General features: G+C 40.4%; 1 protein-coding gene across 2 annotated transcripts in view; it reads right to left on the minus strand.

Annotated features, from left to right (window-relative positions):
• Positions 1 to 3,055: 3,055 nt before the first annotated feature.
• pex1 (peroxisomal biogenesis factor 1) overlaps positions 3,056 to 13,230 on the minus strand; it is an 89,448-nt gene continuing 79,273 nt past the window's right edge. For both annotated transcript variants that reach the window (XM_072283110.1, XM_072283109.1), the window contains exons 22-24: positions 12,791 to 12,988; positions 8,981 to 9,111; positions 3,056 to 3,860 (exon numbers count right to left, since the gene is read on the minus strand). In XM_072283110.1, the coding sequence (XP_072139211.1) occupies positions 3,779 to 3,860; positions 8,981 to 9,111; positions 12,791 to 12,988 (411 nt within the window). In that variant the 3' untranslated portion in view covers positions 3,056 to 3,778. The remainder of the gene's footprint in view (positions 3,861 to 8,980; positions 9,112 to 12,790; positions 12,989 to 13,230) is intronic.

Below are 13,230 nucleotides of genomic sequence, written 5' to 3' on the forward strand. Positions count from 1 at the left end.
CCCTATCCTTCTCAACCCCAGTTCCTGGCCTTCTACTGGCAACCTTTGATGCCATGTCCAATCAAGAACCTATCAATCCCCGCCTTAAATACATCCAACAACCTGGCCTCCACTGCCGCATGTGGCAACAAATTCACCACCCTTTGGCTAAAGAAATTTCTCTGCATCCCTGTTTTGAAAGGGTGCCCCTCTGTCCTTTCCACATTTACTCTGTCTAAGCCTTTCAATATTCAAAAATAGTCTGCGCATTTATTTCTACTACCAAAGTGTATGACTATGCATTTTCCAACATTGTATTTCATTTGCCACTTACTTGCCCATTCTCCTAATCTGTCTAAGTCCTTCTGCATCCCACCTGTTTCCTCAACACTACCTGCCCCTCCACCAATCTTTGTATCATCTGCAAACTTGGCAACAAAGCCATCTATTCTATCATCATTTGTATACAGTATAAAAAGAAGTGGTCCCAAGACCGACCCCTGCGGAACACCACTAGTCACTGGCAGCCAACCAGAAAAGGATCCTTTTGTTCCCACTCGCTCCCTATTACCAATCAGCCAATGCTCTAACCACATTAGTAACTTTCCTGTAACCATGGACTCTCAACTTGGTAAACAGCTTCATGTGTGGCACCTTGTCAAAGGCCTTCTGAAAGTCCAAATATACAACATCCAGTACATCCCCTTTATCTATCGTACTTGTAATCTCCTCAAAAAATTCCAACTGGTTCATCAGGCAGGGTTTTCCCTTGTCCTGTGTCACCAAGTACTCCATGACCTCATCCTTAACAATTGACTCTGACATCTTCCCAACCACTGTGGTCAGGCTAACTGGTCTATAATTTCCTTTCTGTTGCCTTCCTCCTTTCTTAAAGCACCAAGCTACAGTCCAATGATTTTTGAAAGATTATTTCTAATGCCGCCACAATCTCTAACACTACCTCTTTCAGAACCCGAGGTGCGGTTCCTCTGGTCTGGGTGACTTTTAGGTCTTTCAGTTTTTTGAGCACCGTCTCTCCTGTAACAGTAACTGCACCCACTTTTCTTCTTTCACACACTACAGCATAGGCATACTGCTAGTGTCTTCCACAGTGGAAGACTGATGCAAAATATTCATTTAGTTCATCCACCATCTCCTTGTCCCCCATTATTACTTCTGCCTCATTTTCTAGCAGTCCTATATCTACTCTCATTTATATTTAACATACTTTAAAAAACTTCTACTATCCACTTATTTGCTAGCTTGCTGTCATATTTCATCTTTTCCCTTCTAATGATTTTCTTAGTTGCTCCCTGTAGGTTTTTAAAAATTTCCCAATCCTCTATCTTCCCACTAATTTTTGCTTTGTTTTATGTCCTTTCTTTTGATTTTACAATAGCTTTGACTTCCCTTGTCAGCTACGGTTGTACTGTTTTACTATTTGAGTATTTCCTCATTTTTCCCGGAAACGCACACCATTGCTGCTCTGCTGACATCCCTGCCAGCATCTCCTTCCAATTTACTTTGGCCAACTCCTTTCTCATACCACTGTAGTGATACCTTACTCCACTGAAATACTGCTACATCAGTCTTTACTTTCTCCTTATCACAGCTCAAGTTGAACACAATCATATTGTGATCACTGGTTCCTAAGGGTTCTTGTACCTTAAGCTCCCTAATCACTTACGGTTCATTACATAACACCCAATCCAGTATAGCTGATATCCTATTGGGCTCAATGACAAACTGCTCTCAAAACCTATCTCTTAGCCATTCAACAAACTCACTCTCTTGGGATCCATTACCAATCTGATTTCCCCAATTGACCTGCATGTTAAAATCTCCCTACCATAACATTGCCCTTTTGATTTGCCTGTTCTATTCCCTGTTGTAACCATTGGTCCACCTCCCAGCCACTGTTGGGAGGCCTGTGTATAACTGCCATCAACGTCTTTTACCCTTGCAGTTTCTTAACTCAACCCACAAGGATTCAAACGTCTTTTGATCCTATGTCATATCTTTCTACAGATTTGATGCCATTCTTTACAGTAGTGCCACACAAATACCTCTGCCTACCTTCCTATCCCTCTGATATAACGTGTAACCTTGGACATTCAGCTCCCAACTACAACCATCTTTCAGCTTCACACAATCGCCTGCAGTATATCTCATCCAGTCTCGGTGATTTATCTAACTTAATGCTTTTCAATAGTTCCAGCACATCCCCTTTCTTAATGTCTATATGCTCAAGTGTTTCAGTCTGCTGTAAGTCATCTCCACAATTGCCAAAGTCCTTTACCGTGGTGAATAATGAAGCAAGATATTCATTAAGTACCTCCTCCAACTCCACGCACTGTTTGCCTAGTGTGACATTCAAAAATTTTGTTCATGAAGGCCTCCCACTTTCCAAGTACACCTTTACCAGAAAGTAGCCTGTCCCAATCCATACTTGCCAGATCATTTCTGATACCATCAAAATTGGCCTTTCTCCAATTTAGAATCTCAACCTGCAGTCCAGACCTACCTCTTTGCATTTTTATTTAGAAGCTAATGGCATTGTGGTCTCTGGATGCAAAATGTTCCCCTGCACAAAGTTATGTTACCTGCTCTACCTCATTCCCTAATAGCAGATGAAGTGTCACACACACTCTCATTGGGACTTCCACAGAGTAATGAGAGAAACTTTCCTGAACACATTTGACAAACTCTATCCCATCTAGTCCTTTTACAATAAGGGATTCCCAGTCAATACGTAGAAAGTTAAAATCACTTACAATAACAACCTTATATTTCTTGCAACAGTCTGCAATCTCTTTACAAATTTGTTTCTCTGAGTCCCTAGGATTGTTGGGTGGTCTGTAATATAGCCCCATTAATGAGTTCACACCTTTCTTATTCCTCAGTTGCACCCTTAACACCTCACTAGTTGAGTTCTCCAGTCTGTTCTGACGGAGAACTGTCATGATCTTCTGCCTGACTAGTAATGCATCAGTGCAAGGATATTTACAATGAAGTAGTTATAATGTCATTAAGGTCACTGAACAGCTAATCAATAAAAGAGTGCTCAAGCATCAAATCAGGAAGGAAAAATCATTTAATTAGCTTTTTAGAACATAATTCAATTATTTATGTAAATAGAATTACTTTTTTGTGATTTTACAGTTTCATATTAAAAATCTCTCAGAATAAAATGCAATAGTCTACTGTAGGACTACTTTGCCAATAGCTAAATTATGTTCAAACAATTAATTTCCCCTGAATTTGTAGAATAGGGCAAAATTATTGTTGGCAATGCCAGAATTCCTGCATTTAAATTGCACTTGTGGAATCTTGCATAGCTCTCCATTATGTCAGCTAAGGCTAATGATTTTGCCATTACGATGACAAAATCCAGATGAATAAATACTGTTTAATGTAATGGTAAGTAACTGATCAATTTTCAAGGTTTAAATTGATTTATATATCGATCAGGGACTCAGTTTGTGCCCTTAATGGAATGGAGTAAGTAGCTCCCTCTGAGCTAAACCTTGCAAATAATTTGAAATACAAAGTGGTGACATTTCTTTCACATCCAAAGTAAAAATTAATTGGGCAAGACACTGCTAGTGAAAGGCAATTAATTACAAAACAATAATTAGATTGGATTACAAGCCCACATTACCCCCATCCCCATAAAAAATACATCTGTGTTAAGTTAAAGCAGCAATGATAATAATATCTTGAAAGTATCTTTCAGATTAACTTTGGTTTCTAGTCCACTTGTGATATGTTCTTGAATAGAGTTTTAAAAAGTAAATTCTTATGCCAGAGTAACTCTTTGTCCAGCCTTAACAATGACTGCACTCTGCTTGCGATCTCTTGATCTTCGGAAATTCTCGTACCTTTTTTAAAAAGAAAAAAAGCAAAGTTAATATTCAGCCATGGAGGAAAGTACTTTTGCTGACAATCATTGCTGCAGCCAGCAGAGTGACAATGTGCTCCAACTAAAATGATCCATGTTATGCGGAAATGTGATTGAGTGAGAGCTATCCTGCCTTTCCCTTGGCACCTTCAGCAGCAGATCAGCAATCACTTAGAGCACGGTGATTCCCAATGGATCAGTCCATGACATAAAAATGGTTGGGAACCCCTGAGATAGAGGAACAAAAGCTGCAAACCTGGGAATAGGAACTAATATTGTATTTGAGATCAAAAATGGGGGAAAAGAGGCATGCAATAACTACTCAGTTGCTGGTCTACAGAAAAGTTACAGGCCTGGAATGTCTTATAATGAGTGAAATGTCAGATAGGTTCAATTGCACACTATACCACTGCATATTATTTGTATGAATTAAAACAAAAAAAGGCACAATTGAGTCAATAAAGAATTTCAAAGGGCAGGTGATTAAAGCTCCAGTGGATATTACAAGCTTGTGCTTTGATTATGCATAGTTATTCTCTTTAATAATTCTCTATTTTTGCTGCAAAGACCATCTTTGCCATTCAGATTTGCTGTTTATCTGGCTAACCAATGGGAGAAATTGTTTAATATTTAAAAGTAATTAATTCTGAAGCACTTTTTAGCTTTCACCCTTTTAATACTCAAAAATAGCCAATCTTAAAATGAGTAATATCGCTGTGAATTTTTGCCTGATCTTTTCTCTCTTTCCAAGTCACTGCGAACCTGTGGTAATGATCTTCACATTGACACCCACAAGGGTAGCAGGAAGCAAAAACACAAAGAGGAAACATAGGCATATATATGTGAGGAAACTAGGAGGATATGGACATTGTGTAGGCAGAAGAGTTTAGTTAGTTCAGTTAGCTGCAGCTTCTTACAAATTGTGTTAAGGAGTTGGATGAACTCCAGATCATTCAGGAGACTAAAGGGGTGACAGGTTAAGGAGCCAGTGCAGAGTACCCCTTTGGCCATCCCCCTCAACAACAGGTATATCAGTTTGGATAATGTTACGGTGGGGGGGGTGGGGGTGGTACCAAACAGACTGAACTCATAGCGGCACTGCCTCTGTGACTCGGAAGGCAAGGGGAAAGAAAAGGCACGCTGCAGTGATAGGAGATTTGTTAATTAGGGGAACAGGAGGTTTTGTGGGTGAGAATAATTGTTTACAATATATATTAATGACTTGGATGAGGGAATTAAATGCAGCATCTCCAAGTTTGCGGATGACACGAAGCTGGGTGGCCGTGTTAGCTGTGAGGAGGATGCTAAGAGGATGCAGGGTGACTTGGATAGGTTGGGTGAGTGGGCAAGTTCATGGCAGATGCAATTTAATGTGGATAAATGTGAAGTTATCCACTTTGGTGGCAAAAATAGGAAAACAGATTATTATCTGAATGGTGGCCGATTAGGAAAAGGGGAGGTGCAACGAGACCTGGGTGTCATTATACACCAGTCATTGAAAGTGGGCATGCAGGTACAGCAGGCGGTGAAAAAGGCGAATGGTATGCTGGCATTCATAGCGAGAGGATTTGAGTACAGGAGCAGGGAGGTACTACTGCAGTTGTACAAGGCCTTGGTGAGACCACACCTGGAGTATTGTGTGCAGTTTTGGTCCCCTAATCTGAGGAAAGACATCCTTGCCATAGAGGGAGTACAAAGAAGGTTCACCAGATTGATTCCTGGGATGGCAGGACTTTCATATGAAGAAAGACTAGATGAACTGGGCTTGTACTCGTTGGAATTTAGAAGATTGAGGGGGGATCTGATTGAAGCGTATAAGATCCTAAAGGGATTGGACAGGCTAGATGCAGGAAGATTGTTCCCGATGTTGGGGAAGTCCAGAACGAGGGGCCACAGTTTGAGGATAGAGGGGAAGCCTTTTAGGACCGAGATTAGGAAAAACTTCTTCACACAGAGAGTGGTGAATCTGTGGAATTCTCTGCCACAGGAAACAGTTGAGGCCAGTTCATTGGCTATATTTAAGAGGGAGTTAGATATGGCCCTTGTGGCTACGGGGGTCAGGGGGTATGGAGGGAAGGCTGGGGCGGGGTTCTGAGTTGGATGATCAGCCATGATCATAATAAATGGCGGTGCAGGCTCGAAGGGCCCAATGGCCTACTCCTGCACCTATTTTCTATGTGTGTTTCTATGTAATAAGATTCCTGGATGGTATAATGCCTCACAGGTGCCAGGGTCTGAGATATCTCTGATCGAGTGCTCAGCATTCTTAAGGTGAACAGCCAGAAGTTGTTCATGTAGGTACCAATGACATGGATAGGACAAGTGATGAAGTTCTGCATAGGGCATTCAGTGCTATGTTGAAGAGCAGGACCTCCAGGGTTGTGATCTCGGGATTGCTACTGTGCATTGTACTAGTGAGGCTAGAGCTAGGATGACTAGACAGTTTTAATATGTGGCTAAGGAGCTGGGGTAGGAGGGACAGCAGAGTTTTCGAATCATTGAGCTCTCTTCCAGGGAAGGTGTTCCCTGTTCAGAAGGGACACGTTGCACCTGAACTGGAAGGGGACTAGTATCCCAGTGCGAAGGTTTGTTAATGGAGCAGACTTGATGGGCCAAATGGCATAATTCTGCTCCTGTAGTCTTATGATTAGTAATCTAACTGGCCGAAGGGCCTGTTCCTGTGCTGTACTGTTCTATGTTTGATGCCACATTAACCCATCCGGTCTCACCCTCTGATCCTTCCCTACCTTCTCTAGAATTGAAGGCCAAGTTGTATTTGTCTCATGTATAGTTCTTTGGATCTGAAACTTTGAACATTTTGCTTTTATCACAATTGCTGCCTCATCCATGAGTTGTTTGCAACATGCTGTTTTTATTTCCACTGAGAGAAATGGGATTGCATTGTTCTGCTGCAAATCAGAGGCTTGTATACTGTGCAATTGACTCTTATATTCTTCCGAAAATAGCTGCAGAATGAAAGTGCCTTAAGATTCAAGGGGTGTGGTGGAAGTAAGTATTTTGTGTCACACTCTTCGCAGAATTGGAAATAAATTGGATAAATTATAATTTTGAATCCCCACAGAAACTATATATTTTGCTGTCAAATAATTCTGCAAGGTTAAAAAGTACATTTTACAAATTATGCTGCATCAGATTTCATTTGAAGAGGACAAGAATATAAAAACAAAGTTGTAACGCTGAGGTGTTACAAGACAGTTGTCAGATCACACTTAAGGTGTTGTGAACAGTTTTTGGGCCTTTTTTTAAAAAAAAGATAGAGAGTGTACTGGCAATGGAGATGTTCCAGAGGGGTTTCTCAGGAATAAAAGGGTTAACATATGAGCATTTGATGGGTCTGGGCCTGTACTCGCTGGAGTTTAGAAGAATGAGAGGTATCTTATTCAAACCTATCAAATATTGAAAGGCCTAGAGAGTGCATGTGGAGAGTATGTTTCCTACAGCGGGTGAGTCTAGGTCCAGTTGGCACAGCCTCAGGACAGAAACAACAGCCAGAGCTTCAGAATAGAGATGAGGAAGAATTTCTTTTGCCAGAGGGCAGTGAATCTATAAAATTTACTGCCACAAATGGCTGTGGAGGCCAAGTCATTGGGTATATTTAAAGTGGAGATTGATTGGTTCTTTAGGAGGAGGACCCGCTGAACGGTCTTGGCCCAAAATGTCGACTGTACTCATTTCCATAGATGCTTCCTGGTCTGCCGAGTTCCTCCAGCATTTTGTGTGTGTTGTTTGAATTTCCAGCATCTGCAGATTTTGTTTTGTTAGTAAATAGACAGAAATCATTTCACATAGTTGCACAACAGTAAGGGCTGAAGAACCTATTCCTGTGCTGTACACTCTACGTTCTATATTTGTTGTTATGATGCCCCTGTAGGACTGAACAAGCTATCTTACAACCCTTAATATTTCGATTAGTGATGCATAATGTTCAAAAATAATGAAGGAACAAAATGCTCTAAGCAATAGCATATTTGTAGTTAATATTTTTATAACATTCTGGTTTAAATAAAGTACTCTAGCTAGCATTATTTTAGATTGTCCTTATGTGTGTTGGTTTTAATTTTATACCTGAGCACACCATTAAGACCGTAAGATAGAAGATCAGAATTTGGCCATTTGGCCCATCGAATCTCCTCTGCGATTTCACCAAGGCCAATTCAATTTGCCTCTCTTACCTCCCCCCCTCCCCAATCCCTTCAAGCCCTGAACAATCAAGAATCTATCAATCTCAGCCTTAAAAATACATAAAGACTTGGCCTCCACAGATGCCTGTGGCAAAGAATTCCACAGATTCACCACTCTCTGGCTAAAGAAATTCTTCTTCATCTCCGTTCTAAAAGGATGCCCTTCTATTTTGAGGCTGTGTCCTCTGGTCTTACTCTCCTACTAACATAGAAACATCTTCTCCACATCCACTCTATCAAGGTCTTTCACCATTCGATAGGTTTCAATGAAGTCACCCCTCATTCTTCTGAATTCTAGTGAATACAGGCCATCAAACACTCTTCAAGTGACAAGCCATTCAATTCTGGAATCATTTTTGTGAACCTCCTTTGAACCCTCTCCAGTTTCAGCACATCCTTTCTAAGATGAGGGGCCCAAAGCGGCTCACAATACTCCAAGGGAGGCCTCACCAGTGCTTTATAAAGTTTCAACATTACAACCTTGCTTTTATATTCTTATCCTCTTGAAATGAATGCTAACACTGCATTTGCCTTCCTTACCCCAGACTCAATGCAAATTAACCTTCAGGTAATCCTATACAAGGACTGCCAAGTCCCTCTGCACCTCATTTTTTTGTATTTTCTTTCCATTTACAAAATAGTTAACCATTGTGTATTTTTTAAACCAAAGTAAATGCCCATACTCCTAATCTCGTCTCTTTACTTCAAAACTACCCACCCTTCCATCTATCTTGATATCATCTGCAAACTTTGCAAGAAAGCCATCAATTCCATCATCCAAATCATTGACATATAATGCAAAAAGAAACTGTCTCAACAATTAGTACCACAGAACAGCTGCAGATTTACAATACGTTTATTTTTAGCTTGAAATTTAGCTTTAATTATTCCTACTCACGTTTCAATGAAGTTTTGCCATTCTTGCTGACCGATAGAGGGCCGTGTAGTTGCAAGTGCTGTCAGTAAGTGGGATTGACAGATCAGCTGGGAACTATTGGTGGTTCCAAAGTGATTGTGTGATGTGTTGTCCTGAAGACAGATTCAAATAGAATAGAAAGTTGGCACCAATACATAAAACTACATGCTGTTGAATTTAATGAGGTTGAATTTAAGAGCAGGGAGGTTATGCTGCAACTGTACAGGGCCACACCTGGAGTACTGCGTGCATTTCTGGTCTCCTTACTTGAGGAAGGATATACTGGCTTTGGAGGCAGTGCAGCGGAGGTTCACCAGGTTGATTCCAGAGATGAGGGGGTTAGACTATGAGGACAGATTGAATCACCTGGGACTGTACTCACTGGAATTCAGAGCAGGTTTGATGGGCCAGATGGCCTACTCTTGCTCCTATTTCTCACGTTTTGTCTTGAAACTCTTTACTACTTCACACCAGAACTATGGACTTATGGTATCCTGAAAGGAAACCATGAGAATGAGGGAGCTGTGTACATGTACTTTGCAAGTCTTTGATATGGTACCACACTGGAAGTTGGTCAAGAAGGTTCAATCTTGGCACTCAAGATGAGGTACAGTACCTATAAAAAGTATTCACCCACCCTTGGGAGTTTTCATATTTTATTGTTTTACAACACTGAATCACAGTGGATATAATTTGTTTACTTTTACACTGATCAACAGAAAAAGACTTTCATGTCAAAGTAAAAACAGATCTCTACGAAGTGATCTTTCTTAATTACAAATATAAAACACAAAATAATTGATTGCATAAGTATTCACCTGCTCTAATATGACACTGTAGGGACTCCTTAATTTCATTAGGCAGAATTCACCCAGACTGTTAAGGGTTACGTTGTATGTTACTACGTTTTTGGGGGTGACAATTTTTTCATATATACATTGCCATTTGTTTGCGATTGGAATAAAGTGTACGTTACAAGTAATTATGCTCGTGTCGATTTTTGTCGACACTCCCACAACAACACAGCAGATCACAGATGGAAGTCACATAATTAGTTAAATGGAGATCACGGTGCGCAGTCAAGATGTTTCAATTGATTGTAGTAAAAATACACCTGTATCTGGAAGGTCCAACTACACCATGAAGACAAAAAAACACTCCAAGCAACCCGTGAAAAGCACAACTCGAGATGGATACAAGAAAATTTCCATCACTGAATATCCCTTGGAGTACAGTTAAGTCAATCAAGAAAAGAATATGGCACAGCTCTAGATCTGCCTGGAGCAGGCAGTCTTCAAAATCTGAGTGACCATGCAAGAAGGGGAGTAGTGAGGGAGGCCACCAAGAGACCTATGACAATTCTGGGGCAGTTACAAGCTTTAGTGGCTGTTTTCCGGGTGCTTCACCAATTGCAGCTTTACGGGAGAGTGGCAAAGAGAAAGCCACTGTTGAAAAAATCTCACATGAAATTTCGGCTAGAGTTTGCCAGATGGCACTGGGGAGACTGAAGTCAGCAGGAAGATGGTTCTATAGTGTGATGGAAACTAAACTGAGCTTTTTGGTCATTAGACAAAACACTGTTTGTTGTAAGCCAAACACTGCACATACTTAAAAACACCATCCGTACCATGAATCATGCCGTGGGGATGCTTCACTGCAGCAGGCCCTGGAAGGCAACATGAATGCAGCAAGACAATGACTCTAAGCGTGAACTAAAACTACACAAGAATGGTTTAAAAACAAAGTTAATGTGCTGGAGTGGCTAAGTCTGAGTCCAGACCTCAATCTAATTGAAAATTTGTGGCTGGAAATGAAAGGGCTGTTCACTCGCAATCCCCATGCAAGCAGTTTTGTAAAGAAGAATGGAGAAAAATTGCAGTGTCCAGATGTGCAAAGCTGATAGAGGCCTATCCACACACTCAAGGCTGTAGTTGCTGCCAAAAGTACATCTACTAAATACTGACTTGAAGGGGTGAATACTTATGCAATCAATTATTTTGTGTTTTATATTTTTTAATTAATTTGGATCACTCTGTAGAAATCTGTTTTCACTTTGACATGAAAGAGTCTTTCTCTGTTGATCAGTGTCAAAAAAGCCAAATTAAACCCACTGTGATTCAATGTTGTAAAACAATAAAACTTGAAAACTTCCAAGGGGGCTGTACTGCAGTAAATTGGATTAGACATTGGCTTTGTGGAAGAAGCCAAAGAGTGGTAGTAGAGGGTTGCCTTTCTAACCAGAAGCCTGTGACTAGTGGTGTGCCACAGGGATCATTGCTGGGTCCGCTGTTGTTTGTCATCTATATGAACAACCTGGATGATAATCTGGTTAACTGAATCAACAAATTTGCAGATGAGACCAAGATAGGAGGGTGTAGTGGACAGCGAGGAAAGCTATCAAAACTAGCAGTGAGATCTGGACCCGCTAAAAAAAAATGGGCCAAAAAATAGTAGATGTAATTTAATGCAGACCAGTTTGAGGTGTTACACTTTGGGAGGACAAACCCAGGTAGGACTTAAATGGTGAGCAGTCGGGCATTGAGGAGTGTGGTAGAACAAAGAGATCTGGGAATAGATACACAAGTCTTTGAAAGTGGTGTCAGAGGTGGGGTCATAAAGGAAGCTTTCAGCACACTGGCCTTAATAAATCAAAGTATTGAGTACAGGAGTTGGCAAGTTATGTTGAAGTTGCTGAAGACATTGATGAGGCCTAGTTTGAAGTATTATGTCTCCCAGTGATGGCATGGGTTTCCTCTCTCAATTCGAAGAGGTACTGGGTAGTAAGTTAATTGATAATTATAACTGGTCATATGATTAGGCCACGGTTAAATAAATGGGTTGCCAGGTGGTGTGGCACATTGGGCTAACAGCCTGTTCCACACTGTGTTCTAAATAAAATTATGAGGTGTACAAGAAAAATTCTGTGAACCCTTTGCAGTTACCTGGTTTTCTGTATTAGTTGGTCATAAAATGTGGTCTGATTTCATCTAAGTCACAATAATAGACAAACACAAAACTTCCCAATGCTGAGGGAGAATTGGCAGAAAGGACAGGTTCATGCAGGTTCCTAGCAAAGTAGTGTGTAGCAGCAGAGATAAATACGATCATGACAGGTAGTACTTAAAGTTAGTACTTGGAATGCATATCTTAAAACAAACACAATGCTGGCTCTCTCTAATTTAACCGCCAATAGCTAACTTTTCCTCTGAATTACAAAGCCAAAGAGAGGGCAAAAATTAGTGGCAAATTAGAGGATTGGGAAGCTTTTAAAAACAACAGAAGGCAAGTAAATAAGTCATTAGTTGAGTTTGTGGTGAGGAAGGCAAATGCAATGTTAGCATTCATTTCAAGAATACGTTTTGTGTGTGCTGCTTTGTAACCTCCTCCCATTTCACCTTGAGTAATACGAGAACAATAGAGAATTGTTCTCTGAAAGTATTAGCCTTGGACACCTCAGAATGCTTTATGTTAATGATTTAACAACAGTGAAATAGAAAGCCGGGTACACTGTGAATCACCATTCACACAGAACCTATGGGTTGCCTTTGGGATTTTATATTTAGAAAGGTGTATCTGCTTCCCGCCCCCAACAAAAACAGAATTTATAACAACCACACAACAAACGAGCACTATTGGCTGCCCTAAAACAATATTATTTCCACAAGTCTCTACTGTAGCTCAGAGGAGATGCCATTGAAAAAGGTAATAAATTTAGATCATGAAACTGATTCGATACAACCACTTCAATATCAAGTAACACTCTTTCTACTCGATTAAAAAAGCTGATTTTACCATGTTTTTGTTCTTCATATTTGCTTTAATAATGTTTAGGTCCATCCGTAGTTGTTCTACTTGCTCCTGTGTAAGTTCCTGGTATCCTTCTTGCAAAGACAGCATGTATAAAGGGAGGTGAGAAGATGCGGTGTCCCTTGCAGATGTAATAGTGTGATCGTGGGTCAGGGAGTTCGGTCCCGACAAACACTGAGAATTCTGGTTTTTAAAAAATTGTAGAGCATTAATGTAAAGGAATATACTTGTTCAGTTCAACCCAATCTTATCCAATTTTAAAGCATGCCAGGATTGTGCTTTGATCTAAATGGCAATTGATGTTTTGTTTGATAAGAGAATATGAATTTTACACAATTAAACAAACTTGATCAGGAATTCTATAACACAGGTTTTTTTCCTGCTGGTTAATGCAAATAAATATCCACACGTTTGGCTGGCTAGAA

The sequence above is a fragment of the Mobula birostris genome, chromosome 19 (assembly GCF_030028105.1).
Source record: "Mobula birostris isolate sMobBir1 chromosome 19, sMobBir1.hap1, whole genome shotgun sequence".
NCBI classification, from domain to species: domain Eukaryota; kingdom Metazoa; phylum Chordata; class Chondrichthyes; order Myliobatiformes; family Myliobatidae; genus Mobula; species Mobula birostris.